Source organism: Centruroides sculpturatus, unplaced genomic scaffold, assembly GCF_000671375.1.
Source record: "Centruroides sculpturatus isolate CEXI.00-Female unplaced genomic scaffold, Cexi_2.0 scaffold1205, whole genome shotgun sequence".
NCBI classification, from domain to species: Eukaryota; Metazoa; Arthropoda; class Arachnida; order Scorpiones; family Buthidae; genus Centruroides; species Centruroides sculpturatus.
Genome location: NW_019385402.1, coordinates 160439 through 177576, shown reverse-complemented (window position 1 = coordinate 177576; position 17138 = coordinate 160439). Strand labels below are relative to the sequence as shown.

Below are 17138 nucleotides of genomic sequence, written 5' to 3'. Positions count from 1 at the left end.
CCTGCGGCGACAAATCACGGACTGGTGAGATGGCGCCACTCCTCTACGAGTTTCCCGGGAATCCTGGATAGAAAAACGGGAACTGGGTTTTTCCCAGAGAGAGAATTCTGGGTATTGTTGCTTCTTCTTCTTGTCGGGTGATCGCTGCCATGAGCACGTGTAGCTCTCTTTCAAGTGTACTCGAGGATTGTTAAATGTTGTTAAATAAATGTTGTTTTAGTTTAAAACGTGGTCGTGGACTTAACTAATTCACATTTACAACCTTCTGATAAAGACAGTCTTTGTGGAGATGTAAATGGATGGAGAAAGACGGCCAGGTTTCGTCTAACCGATGGCGGCCATCCATTACCTCCAGTAGTATACCTCAAGGGTGTCCACCCAGAAGAATTGTAAAGTGCACTAGCCAGAAGATTCTGAGAAAAAGGGCTCTAAAGTTTTAAGTGCAGTTCATATACTGGTCGATTTTACACTATGGCAGCACAGCGAAATGGCTGAGTCTGTAGCGAACTCGCTTCCCACATAGGTGATCTAGGTTCGATCCTACCTTTGGCTTTGGCTAACTTTTTTTTTTAATTGTTTTAAAAATTATAACCCTTTTAGAGCCCTTTTTCTCGGAATCTTCTGGCTAGTGTGCTTTACAATTCTTCTGGGTGGACACCCTGGAGATATACTACTAACCTGCGAAGTTTCATCCCGAACTGAATTTCCGAGATCATAAGGTTCTCTTGTAAGCCAAAATATTCCCCCCCCCTTTGGTAACGTTTAAAGTAATTGATATCTAAAATATCTCTCTTTTTCTACTGTTGTAGATTTCTGACTTTTTTTTTTCTCTAAAAGACTTCAATATTATAAAATAAAGATATAAAAAGTTTTGAAATGAATGAGGTCAGTATTATTTCACTAAAACTTTTTATTGTTAAAAAGATTAAAAGTAAACTGTTTTCTTTCAAAATTTTCCTCTTTTTTCTGCTGTACTTATTGATTCACCTCCAAAAGTTGATAAGTACAGCAGTGAAAGTCTAAATAAATACAGTGGTACCTCAGTATACGTCTGCTTTAGAATATGTCAAATTCGGAATACATCCTGTTTGGGCGAAAAAAATTTTGTTAGGTATACGACTTAATTCAATTATATGCGCCATCTATGAACAAGTAGCACTCTTGGTGTAATAGACCAGACTAGACATTTGCGGTGCCACAGTTTATAACTTTGTTAAATTTCTTCTGATTTTAATTTGTAAGTAAAATTTTATTATTTTTATTAATCATGAATTGCAAAAAGGCTATTGAAAAGCAACAGAAAACTAAAAAAAATGACTAGAATCACAATGGAACTAATAAAAGAGATTGTTGAGAAATATAAAGGTGGCACGCATGTTCGAGATTTTAACTGTTGCATACCGTATTCCGAGAACAACAATATCGACAATCATTAAAAATAAAGACATTATTGAATCTGCTAATGTTGGGAAAGGGGTAAAATCAATTTCTAAACAGAGATCGAAGACATTAGATCATGTCGAGAAATTGCTTTTGCTTTGGATAACTGAAAAACAGTGTGCTAGAGACAGCGTATCGGAAGCAATTATTTGCGAGAAAGCTGAAAAGATACATGCTGATCTCATGAAAAATCAAGCAGGAACTATCCAGGAAAGCAAGGTGTTTAAAGCCAGCCATTTTTTTATTTTTTTACATGAGAACGGATTAATCATTTTTACATTACTTCTTATGGGAAAGATTGGTTTGGTATACATCCTATTCGGTATGAGTCCAAATATCAGGAATGGATTAAGGTCGTATACCGAGGTTCCACTGTACTTAATCTTTTCATTGCAATACCATATATTATATTACTGTAGTAGATAATTTTCTAAAGACTGTATGTTACTGTACACTGTACTGACATGAATTTTTTTGAGACTATTTCTTGTAATTATAAATTCAGTATAACCTACTAAAGCTCAGTAAAATTTCTGAATAGAGCTGATGATGATAAATTACTGTACTTTCTTGTTTTCCATATTATCAGAAAAAACACCCAGCTAATGTGGACAACCTTCATCTCCTGTTAGTCCAAGTTGGTGGGGTTTTATTGTATTTTAATCAAGTTAATAAAACATACATACACTTGAGATGCTTAAGTTTAATATAAATCTGAACTGAAAAAAAATCATTCATTTCTATATATTAGTTGTGGCCAACAAATCAATTGCAACATCATTTTAGTCAGTCATGACTAATATAGCCTGTTAAAATGTAAAAACATTTGTAATTTTTATGGAAATATAAATTCCATATTCTTCACTATGAAATATTTAACTGTTGCCATGCTGTATGAGATATGGATTTATTGTTTCTGATTGCAATGCAGTGAAAAGAACATGTGCAATACTGAATGAAAATTACAAGAAAATGGAATGTGCACTTTGGTCTTATCTAAGTTAGGTTATTATTTTAGAAATTGTTTTATTGTGCCTTAAACAATTTTAATTAAATACAAAATGAGTGTATGAAACAAAAGTGAAACTTGTGAATGGAAATAATAATTATTTGTTATGATGAATGCTGTTGTTTAATTTATGCTTTAGGGTATTTTCTAAAAGAGTAAGCTGGAATGTCAATTATTATGCAATAAATATAATTGTTTCGTAGTATAATTTTATAAGAGTAGATTAATAAACTTTATATAAAAGAATAAAAATATGGTAGTAGATTATCAGGACTTTTGACTTATGAAAATTGATCATATTCAACTGTAAGTTGCTCAAGCCTGATATATATTACGTATGTGTTTCTTGAAATAGTGGATGATGTGAAATTTGTGGGCATAAATTAATAGTTAAAATTATTTTACATTTATAACTTTTTAAAAATTATTTGTAGTAATTATAATTATTAATCATTTCTTTAGTTAACTCATTTGGGGATTCCATTAGAGCATATTACGTGGTCACGAGTAACAATGACATCTGATCAATGGATTTGCATTCGGCATAGTGATAATTCTAAAAGGTTTTTAAATTTTTTTGTTAAATAATTAAATAGGTCTTACTTTAACTATTATTATATACTATCTGAATGATTATTTGACTAGATCAGCGGTTCCCAACCATTTTTCATTAGCGTATTCCTGTGGCATTTCCAACTTCCCAATGAGCAACACATGTGCAAATCTCGCACTGCCTGTTTGTAGAGAGTGTCGCCATTTTGAATTTTATTTTGACTCTGTCCCCTGAGTACCAACAAGTCTGTTTTTTTTTATGCACACATGATTTGGGCACCTAATACTTTGTGCCAAATTGCAACTTTTGACATGTACAGTACTCTTTCATACCTCCAAGCTGGTAACACAGCAGGCAGTACGATTTTATAAACAAAACAGTTTTGTCAATAGAAAATTAATAAAAATACTGAATAAATAATGAAAAAAATTACCTCTTGTACAGAAAATCTGGAAAAACTAGCTATGTCCTTTTCCTTGCTAACAAAAAAAATTCTTTTTATAAACAAATGAATACTTTTTCAAACAATGCATGGGGATATTGTTGAGATAATAATAATAACTACAGTAACACACACCAGCATCAAAATTCCGTAGCATAATCACTAATCATGCATAATGGTATCCCCACTACCATTGACCAACTGCGCAACATTTATTGATCTGTTGCATTGTACAATCGGCAGCATAAGTTTTTATTTCTATGTTTGCATTTTGAAATGTATAATAAAGTTTGTGATTGTTGCAAGGAACAATTTTTGCCAAATAATTTTTTAATACATAATATATTATTTTTTCTCCCGTAATAACTAACTTTTTTCTGTACCCCTAAACAACCTATTGCATACCCTGGGTTGGGAATTGCTGGACTAGATGATAAGATTTTAAGTGATATTTAAATGGAGTATATATATATATATTTGGTAGAAAATAAAAATAAATCAAACTTTTGATGTTTTTTAGCAGTTGCTATAATTAAGGAGTTCTATGGAATAAGATACCTAAATTAAACTTTCATGTCTTCAAGAATTCTCAAAAACTATTCTTTATTCCATGAAGTTTGTTATGACTTGAATAAAGTTTAAAAAAAGTTATGCTTGAGTAAAGTACATATTATAGCAAGGGGACTGACTATCTATATCCATAAAATCCTATTTGATGTGCATAATAAAACACTTAACTGAAAAAGGTATCTAAGTGCAATTAAGTACCTTATTCCATAGAATTCCTCAATTGCAACCATATGCACATTTTAACATTCTTACACATGTCAATATTTGTTTGACACATTGTAGATGCCTCTATTTGGATAGATTAGAACATTAAACATGAAAGTATTGGAGTATTTAGGTTGTGTGCCATTGGAATTCTGAAATTATGCATCATAAGTGGCAAGTCAATATTAAATTCTACAATAAACATGTCTATCAAAGAGCCTTAATTGAATTCCAATGAGATTTAATGAGATACTTTTGAACTAATGCTTTCAGTCTACAAATAAAGATCATATTCAGGATGGAATATTCAGAGTTCTTGAATATAAGCATTTCATCATTAAATTTAAGTATAAAATGATAATTTAAATGCCTAACAGAAAATGGGTGTGATAAATGAACAGAACACAAGAACAAAACAATCAATGCTGATTGCTTGCTTCTTACTCATTAGATCCTCTGTGCTAGCAAGTGCAAGGATTGCCTCTTCTGTGCCAGCAAGTGTAAGGATCACCTGTTTCTTGCTGGCTCTGTCTCAGTTCTGTTGTAATATGATAGTTGCATGATGTCCTAGTATTCAAATATTATTGTATGAAAACAGAGCAACAGTGAAATAAACAAACAAGAAAGTGAGCCTACTTTAATGAACTGTTAACAACAATAAGCACATATGAATTCACTGAAATTTTATGATAAAAATTACTAAATTACACAATTGCAGAACACAGACAATGCCAGTGAAACAAATGAAAACAGACATTGAAAATAGTCATTCTCAACTTCCTTTTTGCCAAGATTATTTGATTCATACACACAGTATAATAAAGAACATCATTTATTGTAGTTGAAGAGGATATTGGGGTATGATTGTACAGTAATACGCTGCTTAATGCAGGAAATGCATTTCTAGATGACAAAGCACTGAACGAAACAGTGTTAAATGAGGTCATTTTAACATAGAGTAAATAGGGAAAGGGGAACATGCAAACAGATTATACTTTAAGTTATTTTTATATTAATTTGCATAATAATATATGTTAAATAACATAAACATATGCACACAGAAGTGTAAAGTTCATTATTTGTGATGAATATCTTGGTTCTTCTGAAATTCTTGTATTTTGCAATAAAGTCGTGTAGTTTCATTTGTCGCTTTTTTTTTCTTTCCTTTTTTTCTTTCTTTCCTTTTTTCTTTCTTTTTTTTTTCTTTTCCTTCTTTCCTTTTAATCTTCTGCTACCGACAAAATGTCGGTAGCAGAAGATTGCATCCAAAACACCACATTTTGCTTTTGCACTCCTTTCAAAATTTGGATCATTCGCTACAATTTGATCAACGATTTTTTGACAGTTCGAAAAGGCCAACAGCCACAATGTCATCTAAGATATCAGTTATCATTACCAAACTTTTACTAAGGAAATCTGTAGAGAAATGCTTTGCGTTCTTCGTTTTCAGAATCACTATTTTCCAGTTCCACATGAATTCCTTGTTCTGTTAGTTCTTGAAGGTTGTCATTGGTTAGGCTATCACCGGAAACCTGCAGTAACTCCTCAATATCCTGCTCGTCTACATCTCCTAGTCCTACTGTTTCAATTAGGTTGACAATTTAGTCAACCTAATGATACAGAAATAGGCTCTTCTTGTTGAGAATTTTCAAATACCTTCAGCCATAACTTCTTCCACACTTCATTCATGCATTTATCAATTAATTCTTGCTAATCAAAGTCGATATTGCCTATGGCATTTATGATATAATTTTTCCAAAATTGCACAAAACAAATATAGAATTAATGGAAGTATGGTGCTATGACAAATTAGCATGTTTTGCTGATTGGTTCTTGTTCACAAATAATCGTATTATATACGAATCAATGAATTGCCATGATAATTTGAATCAGCGTAAATGTTGAGCTTTTTTTAGGCTTCGAGCAGATCGCATTATATTAAATCAGCGTTAATCAAGGCAGCGTTAAGTGGGGTCTTACTGTACATATAAAGCAAAGTTTACTATTATTTCTCTTTTTACTTTCAATTACAGTTTGTATTTTACATGTAACAATCTTATTTTTATTTTATCATATTATTATTGTAAAATTAGATAACTACTATTGAATTTATTTTATAGGAGAACTATTTTTGAGATATCTATGTTGATATAAAGTCAAAATTAATCATTTTTATGATTTTGATAATAAAGTTTAAAAATTATAGTGTTAACTTTATATTTCTTCATTTAGTAAAAAATATTCAACAGGCAATAAAGCAATTACTGTTCTTAATCCACATCATTCATTTCCTGAAACTTGGGAAGCTATTGCAAGTTCTGCTCAAATGAACCCCATTAAACCATTAATTGCTGTAAGAGGTAATATAATTATTTTTTTTATTATAAAAAGTTTATTAAATATATTAATGTATTCTTATGTGGTTTATTTCAAATATATATATTTGAAATAAACCACATAAGAATACATTAATATATTTAATAAACTTTTTATAATAAAAAAAATAATTATATTACCTCTTACAGCAATTAATGGTTTAATGGGGTTCATTTGAGCAGAACTTGCAATAGCTTCCCAAGTTTCAGGAAATGAATGATGTGGATTAAGAACAGTAATTGCTTTATTGCCTGTTGAATATTTTTTACTAAATGAAGAAATATAAAGTTAACACTATAATTTTTAAACTTTATTATCAAAATCATAAAAATGATTAATTTTGACTTTATATCAACATAGATATCTCAAAAATAGTTCTCCTATAAAATAAATTCAATAGTAGTTATCTAATTTTACAATAATAATATGATAAAATAAAAATAAGATTGTTACATGTAAAATACAAACTGTAATTGAAAGTAAAAAGAGAAATAATAGTAAACTTTGCTTTATATGTACAGTAAGACCCCACTTAACGCTGCCTTGATTAACGCTGATTTAATATAATGCGATCTGCTCGAAGCCTAAAAAAAGCTCAACATTTACGCTGATTCAAATTATCATGGCAATTCATTGATTCGTATATAATACGATTATTTGTGAACAAGAACCAATCAGCAAAACATGCTAATTTGTCATAGCACCATACTTCCATTATTTCTATATTTGTTTTGTGCAATTTTGGAAAAATTATATCATAAATGCCATAGGCAATATCGACTTTGATTAGCAAGAATTAATTGATAAATGCATGAATGAAGTGTGGAAGAAGTTATGGCTGAAGGTATTTGAAAATTCTCAACAAGAAGAGCCTATTTCTGTATCATTAGGTTGACTAAATTGTCAACCTAATTGAAACAGTAGGACTAGGAGATGTAGACGAGCAGGATATTGAGGAGTTACTGCAGGTTTCCGGTGATAGCCTAACCAATGACAACCTTCAAGAACTAACAGAACAAGGAATTCATGTGGAACTGGAAAATAGTGATTCTGAAAACGAAGAACGCAAAGCATTTCTCTACAGATTTCCTTAGTAAAAGTTTGGTAATGATAACTGATATCTTAGATGACATTGTGGCTGTTGGCCTTTTCGAACTGTCAAAAAATCGTTGATCAAATTGTAGCGAATGATCCAAATTTTGAAAGGAGTGCAAAAGCAAAATGTGGTGTTTTGGATGCAATCTTCTGCTACCGACATTTTGTCGGTAGCAGAAGATTAAAAGGAAAGAAGGAAAAGAAAAAAAAAAGAAAGAAAAAAGGAAAGAAAGAAAAAAAGGAAAGAAAAAAAAAGCGACAAATGAAACTACACGACTTTATTGCAAAATACAAGAATTTCAGAAGAACCAAGATATTCATCACAAATAATGAACTTTACACTTCTGTGTGCATATGTTTATGTTATTTAACATATATTATTATGCAAATTAATATAAAAATAACTTAAAATTAAAGTAACATCTGTTTATTTTTGGTCGCGTGTTTCCCTTTTCCTATTTACTCTATGTTAAAATGACCTCGTTTAACGCTGTTTCGTTTAGCTCTTTGTCCTCTAGGAACGCATTCCTCGCGTTAAGCGGGGTTTTGCTGTAATTGCAAACCTGAATACATGAGTTAGAAAGAAGTCTTTATATGTCATGTTAAAGAAAAGATTGATGTACCAATTTTTCCTGACGATAATGTTTTTGAAGACGTTGAATGTGATATGAATTTATATAACAAGAAAGATTTCGTGAAATGAAAGCTTTGAGATTGGCACTGGTAAATTTAGACCGCCGAGATGGATTAGGAGAGCGTGCTTTCCACGAGGCATTTAATTGGAATACAGTCGAAAAACATCGTGCAAACGAAATGTTGAAATTTGCGAATAATTGTAAGGAAATTATCGCAGCTCAAGAAGAATCACTAGAAGATTCCGGCAACACTATAAGATTAAATCAAGAGTAAGAAACAATATATAATCTTTGCAAAGATCAGCTTCTGAATAGATCTGAAATTAAGCGAGTACTTATTCAGGGAAAGTCTGCATGGGAAAAGGCACACTAATTAAGGCCATAGTAAAATCGGTAGGCAAAACCATAAGGAAAGATAACATCCAAATACTTGCTTCAACCGGTGCTGCAGCCATCAACATGAATGGTAAAATAATTCAGTTTCTAAGAATTCCAATTTGTTCTTTTAAATAAATAGTTGGAGAATCTCTTCGAAACTGTCAGGTTGCATCAAGCAGTACTCAATACAGTTACACCTCAATTTTCGTCGATAATCCGTCAGAAAACAATCGGCGATCCGAAACCGACGAAAACCGAGGCAATTATTTCCATATGAATTAATGTAACCAATTAATTAATTCTAGACACTCCGAAATACATGCCAAAAACACATTTTTTAGAGAATAAATATAGTGTTTAATACTCAAAACAATAAGAATTTAATATAAAATAAATGTAAAACACTAATGTAAAGAATAAATGAACATTTAACATGGCATTCGAAGGGCTGCTGGTTCTAAAAACTTTCTTTGGTCCATAATGGATCTGAAAAGAAAGGAAAGCAATGGAATTGTTTGGCGTTTTCAAAACTCTTTCCGCCCTGTGGGCACTAAGAAGGCTTCTTTTAACAAGCCCATTATGGGTTCCGCTAGGCCTACAATGGGGCGGCCGAACGGTGAGGGACGGGGCCCGACATATTTGGACGGACCACCACCCGAAAAATTCTTGAAGATTTTTCGACCCGTACGGATTCTATCCCGGTCCCCAGAGCGGTAGGCTGCCATCTTGACCACTAGGCCATCCGGCCGTCTCACTTTGAGGACCATAATGAATCTGGTCAAATTTTCAAAAGTTTTAATGTATAGTCAGGAAGCTTTTTAAAAATAATAAAGGAAACTAATAATCCTATATGATTTTACGAAATACAGTTTCGGAAATCGACATAAGCGACATTAGAATGCAGCGAGCGATAATTGAAATAAAATGGTTGGCAACACTTTGTTATTCTTAGTTCTCGTGTGATAGAGATCACGTTGTCATTTTAGTCGCCCCTAAACCGAAGCTACCTGGGCATTTTACAAGGATTTAGTCATGGTATGTTAATTTTAAAAATAAAAATATTTGTAAAATTTGGCATCTTATTATTCGTTTTATAAAACAGTAAGCTTATCATTACTCTAAATTGTTCAGTGACATCGATGAATCTAGATTATAAAAGCAGTTAGGCTTATATCGTTGCTTTAGTTAAAATCATTTAAAATAAATATAATTTGAAAACATATTACGTATTTTTTAATCCAGTTTAATTGTTNATCTTTTATGTATGATGTCTGCTTTGTGTTCTTTGATCCTCACCTCCAACAATGTACTTAGAGAAAATCTACAAAGAGATCGCCAAAAGAAAACAAGCCTCCTTAATAATTAGAAGATGTCCCACTATATTTAGAATGCTAAATAATGCAAAAGACATGCCACACCAAAACAAATTAGCAGGTGTATACAGGATCCCTATAAAAGATCATAGGTGTGATAAAGACTTAGTATACGTGGGATCCACAAAAAACGTGGGATCGTTGGAGGTGAGGATCAAAGAACACAAAGCAGACATCCTACATAAAAGATATACAACAGCATTAGCGCAATATGCCACGGACCCTGACATACAAGCTGTATTGACGAGGCAAAAATAATTTACACCACACAGCTAATACACCATTTGCGATGGATGGAAGCGATATATATCTATAAAACAGCAAGAGAAGACGAGTGTATAAACAACCTTATTGTTTATACACTCGTCTTCTCTTGCTGTTAAGGATGAACTATCATTATCGATAGCATGGCAAACTCTTATTTACGACACTTGAGAAGCCAAAAACGATCCTTCTATCTACAGAGCATGCGCAAGTTTAATACGATGATTGGAGTTTCCTTAGAACATTACGTTCAGATTTTCGAATAACATCGATTCTACCCGATTTATTCACCTGAAGAAGAACTAAGTTCGAAAACGTTTGTGAAAATATTTGGAAATAAGCACTGTTTTGGTTTACAGCAGAAGTAAGTCGTAAAATAGATAATTATTTTCCCGGCTCTGTTATATAACAGAGAGCTGTCGGTCAAAAAATGACCCCTCAAGATTTTTACATTTTTGGATTCAAGACATTGAAAAATCAAAAAATGCAAAAATATTGGAGGTTTTTTTGGTTTGGGGGACATGATTTTGTTCAACCTCTTTGAAGCTTAGTAACTCCTTTGCTTTTTGTCTAAAATTTCTGAAATTTTGCAGGGAGGTTTGTGTATTAGGCCGAGACTCCACTATCATAAAAACGGCGTAAAACCCCTTGCCGCAAAAGCTTTTAATCACATGACCATGATATTTTAAGTTTGAGAAGGTCGTAAAACCAGCATAAAAGCAAATTGAGCAGTGTTCAACTTTCGACGTGAATACGGCCGTAAAGTGGTACCTTCCACCAATTAAAAGTCAGTGAAATATAGGTCATTGTGACGTGCTGCTAAAATGATGGAAAATAAACTTTTGTGTATGTTCCCTCGTGGCTGCTCTAGAATAGATCTGGAAAGATTTATCAAAAACATCCGAAAGTATTCGTGTATCTACGACAAGAGGTAACCCGATTATAATAATGGATGTCAAAGGAAAATCCTTCCAATTTAGAGGAGTATATAATAAAAAAGCTAAGCTTATAAGTGCTGTATATTATCTTAATAATACGATAACAAAAGTTAATATATGAAAGTAAAGATTTTATTTTTTACTACATTTGTAATTATAGTACAGAAAAAACTCATAGAATATAATCATTGTCTTTATATTGATATACAGTAGAGCATTATTTATCCGAATCAATTGGGGACTGGGGTTGTTTGGATAACCGATTATATATGAAAAAATATATTAGTTTATCCCATGTTGAAATTTTTCTCCGTTGCGTGTCGCTTTGCGTTGAATTTTTGTAAATGTTAAGCCTAATGTAAACTTTTTAAAATAATAATCATGGCTATTGTATTGTTAAAAATTATTTCTTTATTTTTTACAAACAAAATAAATATATTGAAAAATATAAAAACAAAAAAAAATTATACTTTAGAAGTTAATCTAGTATCAAAAATGTTTGATTCAGCATGACACACAAAATTACCAGTGCTGCCAGCTAAAACACACACATCAATCAAAAAAATATTGGAGTAGCCCAAGATATAGCCAAAGATTGCAGCGCCAGCGAAAATTTAAATTTGCTGAATTCTTTCAGATAACTGACTTTCAGATAAACGACGCTCTACTGTATCACATGCAACTGTCTTCCATTTCTACAATTCACGTGCGAACAAGTATTTACTTTTGACACTTGGGACATCACTGTCACCGTAAAAACTTCGTTAGCCGTACCTCCACCGCAATCCAGACGCAAACGCAAATAGGTCACGTGATTAAAAGCTTCTACAGCGAGGGGTTTTATGCTGTTTTTACGGTAGTGGAGTCTCGGCCTTAGGAGGATTGATGCTATTAAATTTTGGTGATTAAATGTTGAGGAGTGAGGAGATAAAGGGGATTGTTTGTCATATCTCCAGTAGAGCCAGACTTAATGACAATTTTTCTTCTTATTAGCATTTACAACTTTTCATAGAACCTATCCCTATCCTCAAGATTAAGCTTTGTTGTTCTATAATAGTTAAAAATATAAAAAGCTTTTTTTAATAAAATATGATAACAGATGATGCCATCAAATGTTGCCAGGAATGATAAGCAACTCATTGTTGGATTTTTCTAATAAGTATTTCTAAGTTTTAATTGTTAATATTACCTTTGCTTTAATTTTAAATTTATTTGAATGCATCAGTTGTTAAATTATTTTAAGATAACCTAAATTGTGTAATAAAACAAAGAAGATATTAACTATTTTTCACTTATCTTTTAATAATTAAATTATTAAACATTAATTAAATATATAAAAGATTAGAAATAACAATATTTCTGAATAAAGGCAGTCCTCAACTATTGAGAAAATCACAGGATTGAGAACTATTGAGAATTTGTACAGGATATTGATCTCTTAACTTGCCTTTCATATACTAAATTTAGACTATCATACATTTTCGGCTGTCATATGGTGGTGCTTTCTTCCTATTTTGGATATGGTAATAATGAAATGTTTGTGAAACTTAATTTTTTTTTCTGTTATCTGTTTAATCTCTAGATTTGATGCATTAAATAATGTTTTATAATTGCATATATTTAAAGCAAAAAGCAAAATAAATTTTTCTAAATTAGTGAAAGAATTTTTTAATGTATGATTGAATAATGGAAAAAATTAATTTAATTAAAAAGATAATTGCTTAGCTTATATTAGTGAATAGTAATTTATTTTTTTTGTACTTTGCAGTAAAAGGATGATACCAATCAAAATTGCTAAGAATATAAAATATAATTAAGTTAATCAAGTTCTTTCTCTTTTGAAAGTTAATATCAGAAATAAACAAAAGTAAAAATTATCTCTGAAGAAAAAGTAACATATAAATAAAAATATGATTTACTTATTTTTTTTGCAAATAATTACCATTTTTTGTAAAAATTGCATAACTTTCCTGGTGAAAAATATTTGTTTAAGAAACATATTAGCAAAGTTTAAAATTTTATTTGTACTACCTGTTACGAGATTTCATTAAAAAAATGAGAAATTGTTGTGACATCATCACAATGCTAGGCTGCAATTTTTCATCACAATACTCTCAATTTTAGTAATGTCTTGCCCATATACTTTTCCTGTTAGCAATTGAGTCATGCTGATCATCTATCTAACTTCGTTCAGGAGAAAATTTTTTAATTGAAATAATGTAACTTCCAGTTTACATATATAGTTAATTAGGGCTTCCTGCCCCTAAGCTTTCCATATCTGGTCTCAACTTTCATCTAACTCAATTCTTGAGAATAAGGAAAGATGGACAGATGACAGACAGATGGGTGCCAGTGAGAATTTACAAGTCTACAATTTTTGAAAATTGCAGCTCAATAACTTTTATATTATTAATTATAATAAAAAGGCAAAAGGTTTAATTTTGAAGGTAGAGATGCATTTTTAAAAATATCAATAATATAACTGCCAATAATGATTAATACTTTCATTAAGTCAAACCCCACCTGAGATACGAAAAATGACTCCCTCTATCTCCCTACCCCCTTGAACTTTAGCCACAAAAATTTAAGAGCATCAATGCTATGTGTATACAAACTACCATGCCAAATTTTGTTTCTTAATCCTTATCCCATCCTGAGATATTAAATGAGTTTGTTGGTATGTTTTTGAAATATCCTGTATATAATTCATTTATGTTTAAAACTGATTAATACTTTTTAATGTGTATCTGCATTTTGTAATGAAGATATACTTTAAACATTTTATAATATTTAGATGAATCAAAAAATAATTTAAAATTAAAATAAATAACAAGACAAAGCCTTTATACTTCCTTTACTACATAATAATCTGGTTTAGGAAAATGACAGGCATTTTGTAAAAGATTAAAGTTTGTTTAGAAGAAATTATAATGTTAATTATATTTTAATTGCATTAATCTGCACAAAAAATTACTGCGTATTTTTAAATGTGTAAATTTTGAATTATTATTAATGAAATATTTCATTTCAGCTGATCTTGTTTTTCAAATTTATAATCTTGAAACAAGATCATGTCTTCATAAATATAAAATGCTCCAACCAGTTCTTTATTGGACATGGATTAATTCCAGCATAATTGCTTTTGTAACAGATACAGCAGTATATCACTGGAATCTTTTACAAGGTTAGTAATTTATTAATAAAGAAACAACAAATATTTAAATATTGTTAATAAATTTATTATAACTTCTTTGATTTACAGATAACAATTTATTTAAAAACTGTTAAATGTGAAACATTAATTGGAATGTAAGATAAAAATATTTATTATTGCATAAATATGGAGAAACTCATATAATTTGAGATTTCAAATGTGCTATAATATTTGTTCAGATTTATATGTCAAATTGAACTATTACACATTAAAAGTATGAGAGTTGATTGAAAATAAGATCTTTTACTGTAGCATTCCATGATGCGTGGGGATATAAGCACATGATTATTATTATTTAATGCTATGAGTGTTTGGTCTGTATATGCAAAGTCAACTTGTTATATTGTGCCATTGTGTAACAGTCAAATTTAAACATGAACATCTTACTTGTTCTGTACAAAACAATGATCATTGATTGAATTTTTAGTATTGAAAGGTTTGTGTGAAGGGAGAAACAATCAAGTCAGTGAAGTACCATGCTCTAGATGAATTTACAGCATAAAACCGGAAAGAACAGTATTTTTCTTGCATCAAGATAAAACAAAACCACACTGCAGTAAGGAAAAAGTGAAAATGTCTATAGATCTGCAGTTACAGATTATTCTGCACCTTCCTTACTGCTCAGATCTGGCTCCATCAGACTTATGGTTGCTTACAAAACTAAAGGTGCTGTAAAGTACTATATTTAGTTTGTTGCTCTACAACGAATTTTTTCTTAAAGAGCCGGGACCTAACGAGTACTTTACGCGGGTTCGCGTTTATTAGTTGCCAGGCCTGGACTTTTAGCGTGCACCGAAATAAATTAAGGACAAAGTNATTACAATTTATAATTATTCAATATAATTAAATATAATTATTCTTGAGAAGTGATATACCAATACTATATTTCCTGTAATAATTATCCACTGAATAATTTTTTTTTCTTTGTGGGCAATTATTGGAGTGAAAAAATTGATATCATAAGAAAGGAAAGAAACATGATTCCAAAAAAGATGTAAAACTACTTAAGTTGAGATATCTTGACAAATATGCAAAAAATAATTTGAGTGAAGTACTTGAATTATCTTAACTTTGTAAATTTCAACAGTTCCCAATTGAACATCAACAAAGATATTAGCCAGTATTAATTTTTCTAACTTTGAGGTTGGAAAATATCATATCAATAATTGATTGTTCAGTAATATTGAACACCACTAATACACTGGTACTGTCAACTGGTGCAATACCAGTTGACAATACAGGTTAGATGGGTGATTTATATGCATGATTATTACAGGAAATAAAGTACAGTGGGTGATTGGTTAACGAACAAATCGGATAACGAACACTTTCGCGAAAGATTTTTATGATCGGACAACGAACACTTCACTGAACAAACACAAGAAGCGACGTAAAATAACGAATACTGATTGGTCTTCCTTTGTCTTCAGGCAACAATTCGAAACTTTTCAGAGCATGGGAGACGTCGACATCGATGTTCTACCCAGTATAGTCTATACTGATCGAATAGTATTCCCTGAACTTTGAAACTCTCCCTTGTAATTCCAGCCTTTTATATTTCTGACAGAAACAATTCTTTTACGTTTTCTTTTGAAAATGCAGATTTATGCCGATATCTGCTATTAAAGATCTTTTGAGGAAGTGGGAGGATGTCAGAACAACGGTCTTAAAATGGCATCCAAACCAGGTTGAGGTTAATAGGCTTAGGGATCTGTACAATTACAATGCTATTAATTACTTCTGAAAAATCCTGAAGAAAAGAGAAAAGCAATCAACGTAAGACAGATTCTTTAACCTCCACAAATGGAAAAAACATGACTAATAAAAATGCAAGACCATGTATATATGTATTTTTATTATTACATATGAATAAACATAGTAAGAAAGTATATAATTTTTATTTTTTGGGGGGTCTCCAGAATGAATTAATCAAATTTTCATAAAAACCTATGGTAAATCGATAATCAGTTAACGAACAATTCGGATAGCGAACAAAGTCTTGGAACAGATTATGTTCATTAACTGATCACCCACTGTATATGCAGTTAGTATAATGCAATTAGTCTCTTGTTTCAAATAAACAAATTTAATGAAATATTAAACATAATTAAATACTTGTAGTAAAATTTTGTAATGTAATTAAAAAAAAAAAAAAAGATAATTAAATAATCTCTTCTAAACACACTGTAAAATAAACGACTTACTTCTGCTGTAAACCAAAACAGTGCTTATTTCCAAATATTTTCACAAACGTTTTCGAACTTAGTTCTTCTTCAGGTGAATAAATCGGGTAGAATCGATGTTATTCGAAAATCTGAACGTAATGTTCTAAGGAAACTCCAATTATCATATTAAACTTGCACATGCTCTGTAGATAGAAGGATCATTTTTGGCTTCTCAAGTGTCGTAAATAAGAGTTTGCCATGCTATCGATAATGATAGTTCATCCTTATTGTTTATACACTCGTCTTCTCTTGCTGTTTTATAGATATATATCGCTTCCATCCATCGCAAATGGTGTATTAGCTGTGTGGTGTAAATTATTTTTGCCTCGTCAAATACAGCTTGTATGTCAGGGTCCGTGGCATATTGCGCTAATGCCGTATTATATCTTTTATGTAGGATGTCTGCTTTGTGTTCTTTGATC

The 17138-nt window shown here is 31.1% G+C and overlaps 1 protein-coding gene across 1 annotated transcript in view; it reads left to right on the top strand.

The window, feature by feature from the left end:
• Positions 1 to 14565, top strand: part of LOC111638576 (clathrin heavy chain-like) — a 23420-nt gene extending 8855 nt beyond the window's left edge. Inside the window, exons 2-5 of the mRNA XM_023384306.1 lie at positions 2912 to 3012; positions 6451 to 6578; positions 14309 to 14461; positions 14540 to 14565. Coding sequence (XP_023240074.1) covers positions 2912 to 3012; positions 6451 to 6578; positions 14309 to 14461; positions 14540 to 14565 — 408 coding nt within the window. The remainder of the gene's footprint in view (positions 1 to 2911; positions 3013 to 6450; positions 6579 to 14308; positions 14462 to 14539) is intronic.
• The last annotated feature ends 2573 nt before the right edge of the window (positions 14566 to 17138 follow it).